At 49.7% G+C, this 12,711-nt stretch overlaps 2 protein-coding genes across 2 annotated transcripts in view; one reads left to right on the top strand and one right to left on the bottom strand.

The window, feature by feature from the left end:
- Window positions 1-12,711, top strand: part of Mtor (mechanistic target of rapamycin kinase) — a 112,489-nt gene that overhangs the window by 46,956 nt on the left and 52,822 nt on the right. The gene's annotated exons all lie outside the window — the stretch shown is intronic.
- On the bottom strand, window positions 1,004-5,624 carry Angptl7 (angiopoietin like 7). The gene is made up of 5 exons (XM_027398208.2): window positions 5,270-5,624; window positions 3,178-3,278; window positions 2,284-2,478; window positions 1,454-1,652; window positions 1,004-1,250 (listed from the first exon to the last, which is right to left on the bottom strand). Exons 1-5 carry the CDS (start codon window positions 5,622-5,624, stop codon window positions 1,081-1,083), a joined length of 1,020 nt encoding a protein of 339 aa, XP_027254009.1. The 3' UTR covers window positions 1,004-1,080.

Here is a 12,711-nt window from a genome sequence, read left to right as displayed (position 1 = left end):
ACAATAAGAATTTAAAAGAAAATACTCAAATTTTGATAGTATTTATTGTAAAAGAAAAAGATGCTTTGAATGTTTAAGACAGAGAGCACAATCTTTTATTTTTACAAAGCAAGATGCTTCTTACATACAGCATAAGTTTTTAACCACAGCGCCATCTGCCTTCATTTTCCAGACATTCTTCTTCTAGACAGTATTTTTAAAGGGGATCTCTTTGAGTCCATTTCTTACAGAATGAGTGAAAATGGCTATGTCTGTCGACTGTGAACGTTTTAAGGCAGTACTGTGATCACCCAGAGGCGCTGTTCACCTCCCACTGACCTTTGCTCCTGCGGCAGATCCCGCAGCATACCTGGCCAAGGCCTGACTCTGGAGACTCCTGGAAGCAAGTCTACCTGGGCAGCTAGTTGTTAGCGCAGACCTTTAATCCCAGCACTTGGGAAGCAGATACAGGTAGATCTCTGTGAGTTCAAGGCCCACCACTATATAATGAGTTCAGGACAGTCAGAGCTATGTTCGAGAGACCCTGTCTCAAGAAGAGAAACAAAGGCCTATAGACACAAGGAAATGTCCTGGGATTTAAGAAGAGGAGGCCTCCATCTGCTCTCATTTCCCAAGGCTGCTGCTTCTGACAATCACAACAGTTCTTTTTAATTGCTCTCCCCCTCGGGTCGTCTAAGCCTCAGTTAGAGAAAATGGGTAAAGTACCTCAGGTTACTGTTTCCCATGGGTAAGTCATGTGGGTGATGGGCTGCTGCTCTCTGGGCCCACACACTCCTCACCCTTGGCACCAGTGGCAGGCCCCCCGAGGCTGCTAACTGTTGCCATTTGCTAGTGCGTACTGTTTGTTGGTACCTGTGGTTCTACTGGGTGTGCACATGCTCACATGGGCGGCACGGAGAAAGTTCTATGGTGCTCCTCAGAGAGTGGCTTTTCATTGAAGATGATAGGCCATTCCCTCCCACCCTCTAGGACTTCTCTGTGTCTACTTAGGACTTCTCTGTGTCTACTTTCTCCGCCTCCTCCCTTCCTGCCCTGCCCCCCTCAGCCTTCCACATCTCCCTTCAATGGCTCCCAGCCTTCTTAGGGCTGGAAGGCTTCCGGACGGATCTTCATCTCCACTCGTTTGAGAGAGTAGTTGGCTCCATGCCAGCCGTACCAGCTGATGCCATCCATGTGCTTCCTGTGCTCCCCCTGGCGGTAGTACACCCCATTGAGGTTGGAGTCTGTACAGCAGTTGTACCAGTAGCCACCTGGTAGGAGAAATAGAGGAGGCTAATGGGCTAGACTGTGGCTGACTGATAGTGTTAATTAAAACTGGCAGCAAAGAGCACACCACAGCCAGAGCCCAGCAAAGGGAGCACCACAGCCAGAGCCCAGCAAAGGGAGCACCACAGCTAGAGCACTGCTTGTTCTCAGTGGGACTTTATTTACCCTCCTGCCTCCCAGATCTCACCTTTGCGGAGTTGCGCACACTTGTCTAAGCAGTTGTCATTGTCCTTGTCCTTGGTGCTGAAGACCGTGTTGTTATGATAGAGGAGGGCATCCTTGCCCACATTGCCACTGTAGTTCCCCAGGAAGAGGCGGTAGCTGTTCAGTTCGTTGGCCAGTGCAAAGTGGCTGTACTCTGCATAGCGTGCGTTGCCCTCCCAGTCCTGGCAAGGAGGAGCAGAGCCTTAGGGGATCTGTGAAGGACTTCATTGCTACAGACCCTGAACCCTTCTCTCTCACTAGCCCCACAGCCCCAAACATCTCTTCAATGGCAGGACTCTGATAAGACTGTTCTAGTTCACCATGTTAGCTGGAAGCTAGTGAACAAACAAAGGTCTCAGACCAAACTTGAATCTGGACTTGCCATATAACCTGGATTGTTCTTTCTGTAGCCCTTCAAGCCTCTGTCTGATTTTCGTTAAATCTCACTCTGAGATGCTGTAGAAGCAGGTGGGGGTGTTGGATTGAAGCCTTCTAGAGGGCCAGCATCCCCAGCATCACTGAGATTTGCACTCAGAAAGATCCCAGAGCAGAGGGTATGGTATTTCTGTCCCTCTTACTCTGGATTTACTCTGTTCTGGCTTGGTTCTTCCCGGGTCTTAGTCAGCTATAGTTTAACTTTTCTGAGACATAGAAAGAAAGAAAATAATCTTTGTCAGCAGTTCTGAACCTTCAGGGAAACTGCCACAGTGACTGGACAAGCCTAATGTGACTCGACTATGGTGAGGCTTCCAAACCATGCATAGCCATGTGCCGTGGAGCCGGGCCAGTCAGGGCCTCCCAGCTGGAGCTTACCTCCAGCTCTACACGGAGCCGTGTTGGCTGTCTGGTAAGCCGGTGGATGTGCTCATTCCCTAGCCAGAAGTCCCCTCGGATGCTGCCAAAGCCCTGCTTATACTGCCTCCAGTCTTGGTAGAAGGAGACAAGGCCACTCTTGCGCCTCTGGATGATGGTCCAGCCTCCTCCTGAAGTTTCCATGTCACAGAATACCTGAAGCAGAGAGAGTCTTCCGGTCAGGGGCAGGAGCTCGAGGACAGACTCCCCAGCCTGTGTGCTGTGCCGACAGGGTCAGCAGCCCATGTAATCTCTGCCCACTACAGCAGAAATACTGCTGCTAGTGTGTGTCTGGTGGGGGCGGGGGGGGGGCAGAGTGTGGTTAGCTTGGTAATGCATATGGGGTGGGGGTTTCAGGTAAGCACAACCTGAATACAAGAATTAGGTACTTGAGTTCGCCTCCGTCTAATGTCTCCTGAAGAGTAGTTGTTCTAGGACATTGCCGGAAATGTGAACTAGTTATGTGTTGGTGAGAATTAAGTGTTGGTGAGTTGACTGGTGATTTGAAAAAAGTAGCTGGCTGGAATTTGGAAGGAGGAATGCCATAAATTGGGCATTCTCATAGCTCCACCATGTGATACATTTGCGTCTCTGAATTTCCTTTTGGGGGGGGGGGGTTCAAGACAGGGTTTCTCTGTGTAGCTTTGGAGCCTATCCTGGCACTCGCTCTGGAGACCAGGCTGGCCTCGAACTCACAGAGATCCTCCTGCCTCTGTCTCCCAAGTGCTGGGATTAAAGGCGTGCGCCACCAACACCCAGTTGAATTTCCCTTTTTATAGACCAGACAAGCCCTGATGTCTCCATGTCATTTAGGACTGGAGGACATAGGGTAGGACATGGCAGTAGCGACCTCACCTCCAGCTCAGGGCTACCCAGGAACTCATCGGGAGGAAGCTTGTACACTCCTGAGATTCGGTAGTTCTTCTGATAGAGGGAATAGCAGTCATAGATGGCATCTGTGAGGAAAAACAGAGTGAGCAGAGATTTGGGTCCCAAGATGGGAGGGCATGCCTGCTGATCTGAGCCAGACTGAAAACCAAGACTTTATTTCTACCATAGGTGCCCATGGGGAGAAGAGGGCATCGGGATTGAGGGAATGTGTTTGGGCTTCTCAGTTAGGAGGCAGTAGAGTAGGGAAGCCCTTCCCCTGTGCCAAGTGACATTAACCAGGGAGCTCCATGTTAAGTGTAAGATAGGCTGTAGCACCAGGCACGAAACTAGAAATGGTGTGGTCTGTGAAGGCCACTTGGCAGCTGCCCTGTGAGTAGCTTCAGGCTGCTTGAGTGGGACCTCCACCAGGGACTGGGTCCTGGGTAGAGGGTTTGCTTTCTTGCCGTTTCTTGGTTTCTTTGGTTTGTTGTTTCTCAGGTAATAGCTACTATGGACTGGTACTCTAATTAGGGAGACAGATTTGAAGTCTCACATTGCTAGATGTTCAAATGAAAGCCAGAACCCTAAGGAGCCCATTGGGACCGTTCCCTGCAAGTTTTGATAAAACAAGGAAATGAGCCTTTCCCATTTCCCCTTGGGCTTGATTTTAAAGCTGCCTTGGCTGCCTTGAGGCTGTTGCTCTGTGCTAGGTTTCATCTCCTTGTTTGAATAGCAGAGTGGGGCTTCAAAGAAGCAGCTGCTTCTAGGAGAGTCTGAGGCTGTTGAAGAAGACACTTCCTGACCTGTCTTGGGACTTCTTTGGTGCCCACTGGCGCGGATGGAAGTGGCAGTTCCCAAAGCACAGAGCGTGTTGGGAAAGGGGAAGTGAGGTACACCTGCCCTTCCTCCCAGGAGACTCCAGTAGCAAGAAGTGGGACAGTCAGCTCTGCAGCTGGCCTGGTCTTCTGCATTACCAGTTTCATCTCACAGAACAAAGACTCACTTATCTGGTAAATGAGAACACCTACCTCTCGGTTCCCAAACCGAGGACCAGGAGGTCCATGCTTTGAAAGCAGTTTGTATATTTGTTTAATTAGCTAACAGACTTTTCAGGGTTAACTTCAGGCAAAACTTTTTCTTTGTCTGAATCAAGGGTAGCCAGTGAGAAATGCTTCACCTATAGAACATACTCATTTGAAGTGTTTTCCAGTAACTTCAGAAAATTAGATTTATCTCTGAGCAGCGAATTCATCTATTGGCCTGTCTGCCAAACTAACCAACAACTGAGTATTGTTTTTCAGAAGAACGAATTTCATGGGCCTTATTTTCAGCCATTAAAGATCAGCATTTCAATATTACATTTACTTACTTTATTATTTGAGAGAGTTTTATTACCAAACATGGGAGAAAATAGATCGGAACTGTAGCATATTGAGGTGTCTGTCCTCTCTTGAGCACAAAGGTTCCCTTCAAATGGCTGCAGGCTGTGTCTGCACCTGTGAGATGAGCTAGGTGGCGTTTGCAGCCACCTACACTAAGCTCTGGTGATACCCCAAAACTGTATGGGGTGAAGCTTTGCATCTAGAGCAGCAGCTGTTACAGTCTAGTGTTCATGCCTGCTTCCTTTACAGTTGGCCAGCTCTCTGTTTGGAAGTGTATCAGGGCCTCACCAACCTTGTGTGACTTTGGGCTGACTTCATGCTTCAAAGGAAAGTTCAGACTCCTAATCTGCTGAAATTTGTCTGAAGAGACTGGAGCCAGGCATGATGTTTCATGCCTGTAATTCTAGTGCTTGGGAGGCTAAGGCAGTAGGACCCAGAGTCCAGGGCCAGCCTAGGCTACATAGTGAATTTCAAGCCAGCCTGGGCTATGTGAGACTGTCTCAAAGAGAGACTGGTAGGTCCTGGCTAAACTTGCAGGACATCACTAACCCCCAAAGAATGCAAAATGAGCCTTTATCGATAATGCACTCCCCAAAGGCCCCCCAAGTTGTTCTGTTGAGCAGGTCATCCAGAAGCAGGGCTGGGGCCAGGAAACCCTCCGCGGGGACGGGTGTGGAGTAGAGGACAGCCCTTACCTGCCGAGGTCTGTGTGACGGTCTGTGCTGCCTGTAACTGCATGATGTCGATCTGGTTGTTCATCTCAGAGTACTTGCTCTCGGCCACTGCGAGGCGTGACTCCATGCGCTTGCTGCCACTCTCCAGCTCCATCACCTGCATGACCACACTGACCCAGTCGCTCTCCTGCTTCTTGCTCAGTTCACCTAGGAGGCTGCTGAGGTTGGCAACCTGGGCTTTGAGCTCCCTCATCTCCTCACAGCACGCAGCTGCTTTGAGCTGTGCAGGTGTCTTGCGCTTAGGAGGCTTCTGCAGCCACACGGGATGGCTGACAAAGGCCACAAGGATAATGCATAGCCAGGTCTTCCTCATCATTGTCTGTAGGCCTACTGGAGAAGTCTCCCTCTAAAGTCTGGGAAGATGTGGAAAACTTACTTTTTGACTCACACTGGCAGTTTTCTGCCTTCCTGGTGGTCTCCTTCCTCTGTACTTTTCTTAGCCTTTCTCAAAGCTAGAGTTTCTGAAGTGGAACTCAGTAGGTTTTCAAACACTTTCCTTCCCAAGTCTGAATGCCCCACCAAGGCAGCATCTTAAATATTGTTAGTGCCTGTACCTCCACCCTACCATGGCTGTGAGCTAAAGCCCCTCCCACCTCATCTGGGAGGGTCAGGTGCCTGTTGAGTGAAGTCAGCTCAGACTTAGGCCAGAGGAGAGGAGGAGGGGGACGGGTGTTGTTTCCTTGTCTGTACAGTCTCCGGGCTCAGACAGGAGGCTGTGAATTTGTTTCCAGTTGCGCCTATTAGATTATACCCCTGCCAGCCACTGGCTCAGCTCTATCAGCAGACAGGGAGTAGATGAGTTTCCAAACTCCCATCTGAATGTTACGTAACACAGTCTGAGGGTGAGGTAGTGACAAGGAGACGGGACTGAGACAGCTGAGCTAGGGACGCCTGCTAAGGCAATCTGTGCTGTTGTGTTGTGGCTCTGGTTTATTTGGATGTTCCGATGAGTGTGGGCAAAGCTAAGTTTTAACTGGGCTGGATGCATCTTTTTCTGGTCATCCATCATTCAGTGTTTGTATTACAGTGTCCCGTTGAATCTGGATCAGTAGTTTGTATCTGTGAGCTGCTTTCCTTTTTATACACCTTCTTTCCAAAAAGGTCACTTGACATTTTACAAGGAGGTGTCATAAGCTTAGGACGGACAGGAGGACTCAGCCATGCCAGGCATGGCTCTGGGATTGGTCACTGGCACTGTCAGTGTCTGGGCAGCAGTGGATAGGCCCAACTTTTGCCCAAACTTCAAACTCACAGAAAAGACCCCATCACCTAAGCATCCTGGATCAGGAGTCTAGGTTCCTTCTCTCCAAACAGTGTGGTTACAACTTGTTAATCCTCCTGTACGTACTATGACTTTGCCTGAGAAACGGGGTTATTACAACCTCTGTCCATTCTATTTGAAGGGCTCGTCTGGAACCATGTAAAAACATGGAACTTTTCACTGAAACCACATATACCAACTTCAAGGCTAGCCTGAAGAAAAGGAAATACAAGTAGTCATTTCTTTTCGGTAGATGACATTGAGAAGCCAGGCATGATGGTGCATGCCTTTAATTCCAGCACTGGGGAGGCAAAGGCAGGTGGATCTCTGTGAGTTCGAGGCCAGCCTGGTCTCCAGAGTGAGTTCCAGGATATCAAGGCTACACAGAGAAACCCTATCTCCAAAATAAAACAAAACAAACAAAAAAAAAAGACACTGAGAAGGAATAGAAAGTCAAGCAATATCTGCAGTGTGTACTCTTTACGTATGCCAGATCCAGTGGGTAGAAAGACCTCCCCACCAGGGGGAGCATGAGAGCAGGCTCCAAGTTCATGATGGAGGAGATGTGCAAGGCTCCGTCATCTCCTGAGTCAGCACGGAAACTCACATTGCAGTCGTGATAACACACCACTGCCACCAGCCCGAGGAAACTCACATTGCAACCGTAATAACACCACTGCCACCAGCCCGAGGGGAAGAGTGGAAGAGCTGGAAACACCGAGTGCTGACAGGAAAGTACATTGTTTGGTTTTCACAACAATGACTGACTGAGAGAACTGTCCACAGTGAAACCAGCACGATGTCTTGCAGAGCTGAACATAGCCTGTGACCTAGCAGTTCTAGGTATTCCCTCAATAGCTGTGCAAGCACCAGTGCTCTGAAAGACACATTCAGGAGTGTTTGTGGAAAGACCACGCCCAGTAGCCAAGCACTGAAAACAGTCTGTCATCAGTCACATAGGCAAACTGTTGTGTCTCACACAGCGAGCGGAGTTACTGCTCCACAATAGGAAGGGCAACCTACTATGGCATCCCAACAGCACGATGTGTCCAATAAAACAAGGTCGGGTGTTCACATACAGTCAAACATTAACAAGCAAAGGCGGGGGAGATGGCTCTGGGGTTAGCAGCACCTGTTGCTCTTGCATAGGACCCAGGTTTGATTTCCAGCATCTCTGTGGTGGCTCACAGCTGTCCTTAACCCCAGTGTGAGAGGATCCATTGCCCTCCTGTGATTTCTGTAGGCACATACATGTGGTGACAGACGTCTCTGCAGGCAAATCACTCATGCATATAAAGCAAAAATAAACAAAATAACAACAAACACCAATACACTGAGTGTTACAAGTCAGTAACAGTGACCCTGGGAACAGGGTGGTGGGTGGGAGGCATCTGGAGGCTGCAATGCACCGCCCTGTGCTTTCTTGCTCTGGCGGAAGTGCGTCTTTCCTCTGAGAACCCATCTATCAGTGCACTTAGGGATGTCCTTTCCAATGTGCTTCCTTGTGGAGATTTGTTTAAAAATAGATGATGCATAAATTACGGGGACTAGTACGTGAGTCGGGATCGAGGTACAGTCAATGTCAAGTACTTCACATCGTCATCTCGTTGGGAAAGTCTCTCCTGATGCCAGGGCTGAAATCCATCCTCACGTTGTTTTCCAGTTGCTTTATTTTCCCATTGTTCCCGTTACATGGCATTTGCTTCCATTAGTCCTTTTTGTAGCTGCTTACGGCACTAACCTGTAAGCTCCATGAAGGACAGGCCTTGTCTGTTTGTCTGTACACTGTGGTAGCTACATCTGGCACTCAGCACGAAGCCTGAGGAGGATTTATCAGATGGAGGCAGAACTCCAAGGGGAGGATGGGCTTCCCCCTGTCTCTCTATGACATTTGTCTCAGTTCTTTGGGACATTTGCTACCTGTGTGTCTTGATGTCCAGGTGTGTCGCCTCTCTCTGAAGCTCCTTCCTTGTCACATTGACAGGCAGTTTTCTTTCCTCTGACGTCTTAAGGGATGGAACAGAGTATAGCCAGCCCTGGTCACTCCATGCCAGTCCATTTGTCTTCTCACTGCATCCACAGAGGCCAGGACCACACTGCACCCAAAATACCCAATGTGCTTTGCATCCAAGTGGATCAAACCAGGTTCAAGCTGAACTGTGAGCCCTCCCCACCATGTTGTCTTTGTCATAGTCTCTCCCCAGCTCTTCCCTTCTCCCTGGATGTGAAGACACAGAAAAAGGGAGAAAAACCTCCAGGCATCACGGTGGGGGGTGGGAACAGTGCTCGTTGTTGCAGAATAAAAAGATAACAGCCAATTTGTCAAGAAGCACTGACAAAAAAGATAAAGTTGGAAATAATTAACTGGCTGACATACTAGGAGCAGTGTGCCTGCCAATAACTCCCTAAATCAGCCAGAGCCTTGGAAAGGCGGCAGGCATTCATCAGTTTTACAGCATGCCTCTGACAGGCTCCTCAGTTGGAAACCTGGCCCGCACAGATCGTATGCTTTGACTCTAAACCAACCTGTGCCACATGCTGGTTTATATTAGGTACAAGGTCCGCATCCATCCAGGAGATGCCTGCAATCAGTATATACCCAGCCTGTCATCAGGCAATGCTTGGCCTCCAGAGAGTGACAAGTGTCCAGAGGGGGCACATGAAATTGTGAGTTGCATGCACAGCTTTCCTTGTGGCCTGGACCCACCAGGTACCACTGTCAGCCAGCTGGATTCTCTTGATGCCGGTTTGTTGGCATAGCACTGAAAAGAATTATGAGGCCAGTTGTGGTGGCCCACACCTGAAATCCCAGCATTGCAGAGTCTGGGACAGAATAGTAAGTTCATGGCTGCATAGTGAGACCATTTCAAAACTCACAAAACAAACAAGGAAGTATGAAGTATCTTAGTGAAGTGGAAATGCCTGTTTTATGTGCAAAAGAAGAATGCAGGCGCATATGCTGGGCATCACTATGTAAAATCTGTTTAATTAATATGCACAGGTGGGACTATTTTAAACTAAAATTATATTGTAATAAACTTCTCTACCTTGAATATTTCCTAATTTGGGGCAGGGAGACTAGAGCTACAGCTCAGTGGACTAGCACTTTCCTAGCACATGTATGAGGTACTGGGTTCAATTGCCAGCCCCTTGTGCCACCAAAAACCATGTATGTTTGCCTCTCTGTGTTTCCTTCTCCAGCGAGTTACAAGGATGCTTTGTCAGGTGTGGTAGCTTATGCCTGTGCTCCCAGCTCTCTGGCCGACACAGGAGGAGCACTGTGTCAAGGGCCAGCCTGGGCTACAGAGGAAGACTCTGTCTCAGAAAACCAAAAAAATAAAATAAGCAAATAAAAACTTTATAGAAAATATCCTCACTCTCAACAATTTCCAAAAGGTGAGGTTTCTTTATCCCTCTTCCAAACCTAGCCATCTGTTACCATTCACCCTCTCCAGTCATGAGGGTCACACTGCCTCCCAGCACACTTAGCATGTCCTCTAGATAGAACAGACACAGTGGGACCTGCCCAAAGGGAGGGGTGAGGGTGCTCCAAGAGCTTTTCCTTCCCAGGAAACTCTGAAATCAAGACATCAGGAACCTTTGTGGATGGTCAGAAAGTAGTCACTGGTCTTGCATTAACTGTTTTCTAGATTTATGATCCTACTGCCTCAGCTTCCTAGTGCTGGGATTACAAGTGTGTGTGTGTGTGTGTGTGTGGTGTGTGTGGGTGTGTGTGTGTGGTGTGGTGTGTGTGTGGGTGTGGTGTGTGTATGTGTGTGTGGTGTGGTGTGGTGTGGTGTGTGTGTGTGTGTGGTGTGTGTGTGTGGTGTGTATGGTGTGGTGTGTGTGTGTGTGTGTGTGGTGTGGTGTGTGTGTGTGTGTGTGGTTGTTGTTGTGTGTGTTGGTGTGTGTGGTGTCGGTGTGTGTGTGTGGTGTGGTGTGTGTGTGTGTGGTGCGTGTGGGGTGGCGTGTGGGGCTGGTGTGTGTGGTTGTGTGGTGTTGTGGTGTGTGTGTGGTGTGGTGTGTGTGTGTGTGTTTGTGTGTGTGTTGGGTGTTGGTGTATGTGTGGTGTGTGTGTGTGGTGTGGTGTGTGTGTGTTGGTGTGTGTTGTGTGTGGTGTGGTGTGTGTGTGGTGTGTGTGTGTGTGGTGTGTGTGTGGGTGTGTGTGGTGTGTGTGTGTGTGTGTGGTGTGTGTGTTGGTGTGTGTGTGTGTTGTGTGTGTTGTGGTGTGGTGGTGTGTTGTGTGTGGTGTGTGTGTGTGTGTGTGTGTGGTGTGTGGTGTGGTGTTGGTGTGTGTGTGTGTGGTGTGTGTGTGGTGTGTGTGTGTGGGTGTGTGTGCGTGTGTGTGTGGTGTGTGTGTGGGCCTGCCCCTCCCCGCGTGTGGTGTTGTGTGTGTGTGGCCATGTGTGTGTGTTGTGGTGTGGTGTGGTGTGGTGTGTGTTGTGGTGGTGCTGGGTGTGGTGTGTGTGTGTGTTGTGTGTGTGTGTGTGTGTGTGTTGTGTGTGTGTGGTGTGTGTGTGTGTATGTGGTGTGTGTGTATGTGTGTATGTGTGTGTGTGTGTGGTGTGTGTGTATGTGTGTGTGTATGTGTGTGTGTGTGGTGTGTGTGTGTGTTGTGTGTGTGGTGGTGTGTGTGTGGTGTGTGTGTGTGTGTGTGTGTGTGGTGTGGTGTGTGTGTGGTGTGTGTGTGGTGTGTGTGTGTGTGTGGTGTGGTGTGTGTGTGTGGTGCTTGTGTGTGGTGTGGTGTGTGTGTGTGTGTGGTGTGGTGTGTGGTGTGTGTGTGTGTGGTGTGTGTGTGTGTGTGTGTGTGGTGTGTGTGTGTGTGTGGTGTGGTGTGTGTGTGTGTGTGTGTGTGTGTGTGTGTGTGTGTGTGTGTGTGTGTGTGTGTGTGTGGTGGTGTGGTGTGTGTGTGTGTTGTGGTGTGTGTGTGTGTGGTGTGGGTGTGGTGTTGTGTGTGTGGTGGTGTGTGGTGTGTGTGTCTGTGTGTGATGGTGCTGATGGTGTGTTGTGTGGTGCTGTGTGTGTGGGTGTGTGGTGTGTGTGGCCGTGTGTGTGTGTGTGTGTGTGTGTGGTGTGTTGTGTGGTTGTGTGCATGTGTGGCTGTGGTGTGTGTGCGCCTGTGTGGGGTCAACTGTGTGGCGTGCTGTTGGTGTGATGTGGTGTCTGTGTGTTGTGGTTGTGCGTGCTGTGGGGACATCCACATGGTGTGTGTGTGGTGTGTGTGTGTGGATGTGTTGTGTGTGTGGGTGGGTGCCTGTGTTGTGGTGGTGTCACCCCGGACACTGTCTGTTGCGGTGGGTGTGTGGTGTGTGGTGTGTGTGTGTGGTGTGGTTGGTTGTGGCTTGTCGCTGTGTGTGTGTGCGTGTGTGCGGTTTGGTGTGGTTGGTGGGACTGCTGGTGCTGTGTGGTATGCGTGTGTGTGGTGTGTGTGTGTGGTGCCGTGTGTGTGGTGTGTGTGTGTATGTGTGTGTGTGTGGTGTGTGTGTATGTGTGTGTGTGTGGTGCATATGTATGTGTGTGTGGTGTGTGTATGAATGTGTGTGGTGTGTGTGTGGTGTGTGTGTGTGTATGTTTGTGTGTGTGTGTGGTGTGTGGTGTGTGTGTGTGTGGTATGTGTGTGTGTGTGTGTGGTGCATGTGTATGTGTGTGTGGTGTGTGTGTGAATGTGTGTGGTGTGTGTGTGGTGTGTGTGTGTATGGGGTGTGTGTGTATGTGTGTGTGTGTGTGGTGTGTGTGTGTGTGTGGTGTGCTGGCGTTGTGTGTGTGGCTGTGTGTGGGTGTGTGCTGCCACGTGTGTTGGGATTGTGTGTGCTGTGGTGTTGTGTGGTGCTTGTGTGGTGTGTGTGTGGTGTGTGGTGATTGTGTGTGGTGTGGTGTGTGTATGTGTGTGTGGTGTGGTGTGTGTGTGTGTGTGTGGTGCTTGTGTGTGGTGTGGTGTGTGTGTGTGATGGTGCTTGTGTGTGGTGTGGTGTGTGTGTGTGGTGCTTGTGTGTGGTGTGGTGTGTGTGTGTGTGTGTTGTGTGGTGCTTGTGTGGTGTGTGTGTGGTGTGTGGTGATTGTGTGTGGTGTGGTGTGTGTATGTGTGTGTGGTGTGGTGTGTGTGTGTGTGTGTGGTGCTTGTGTGTGGTGTGGTGTGCTCTCT

The sequence above is a fragment of the Cricetulus griseus genome, chromosome 2 (assembly GCF_003668045.3).
Source record: "Cricetulus griseus strain 17A/GY chromosome 2, alternate assembly CriGri-PICRH-1.0, whole genome shotgun sequence".
NCBI lineage: Eukaryota > Metazoa > Chordata > Mammalia > Rodentia > Cricetidae > Cricetulus > Cricetulus griseus.
The sequence above is the reverse complement of the archived record's forward strand: the minus strand, read 5'-3'. Positions and strand labels throughout refer to the sequence as shown.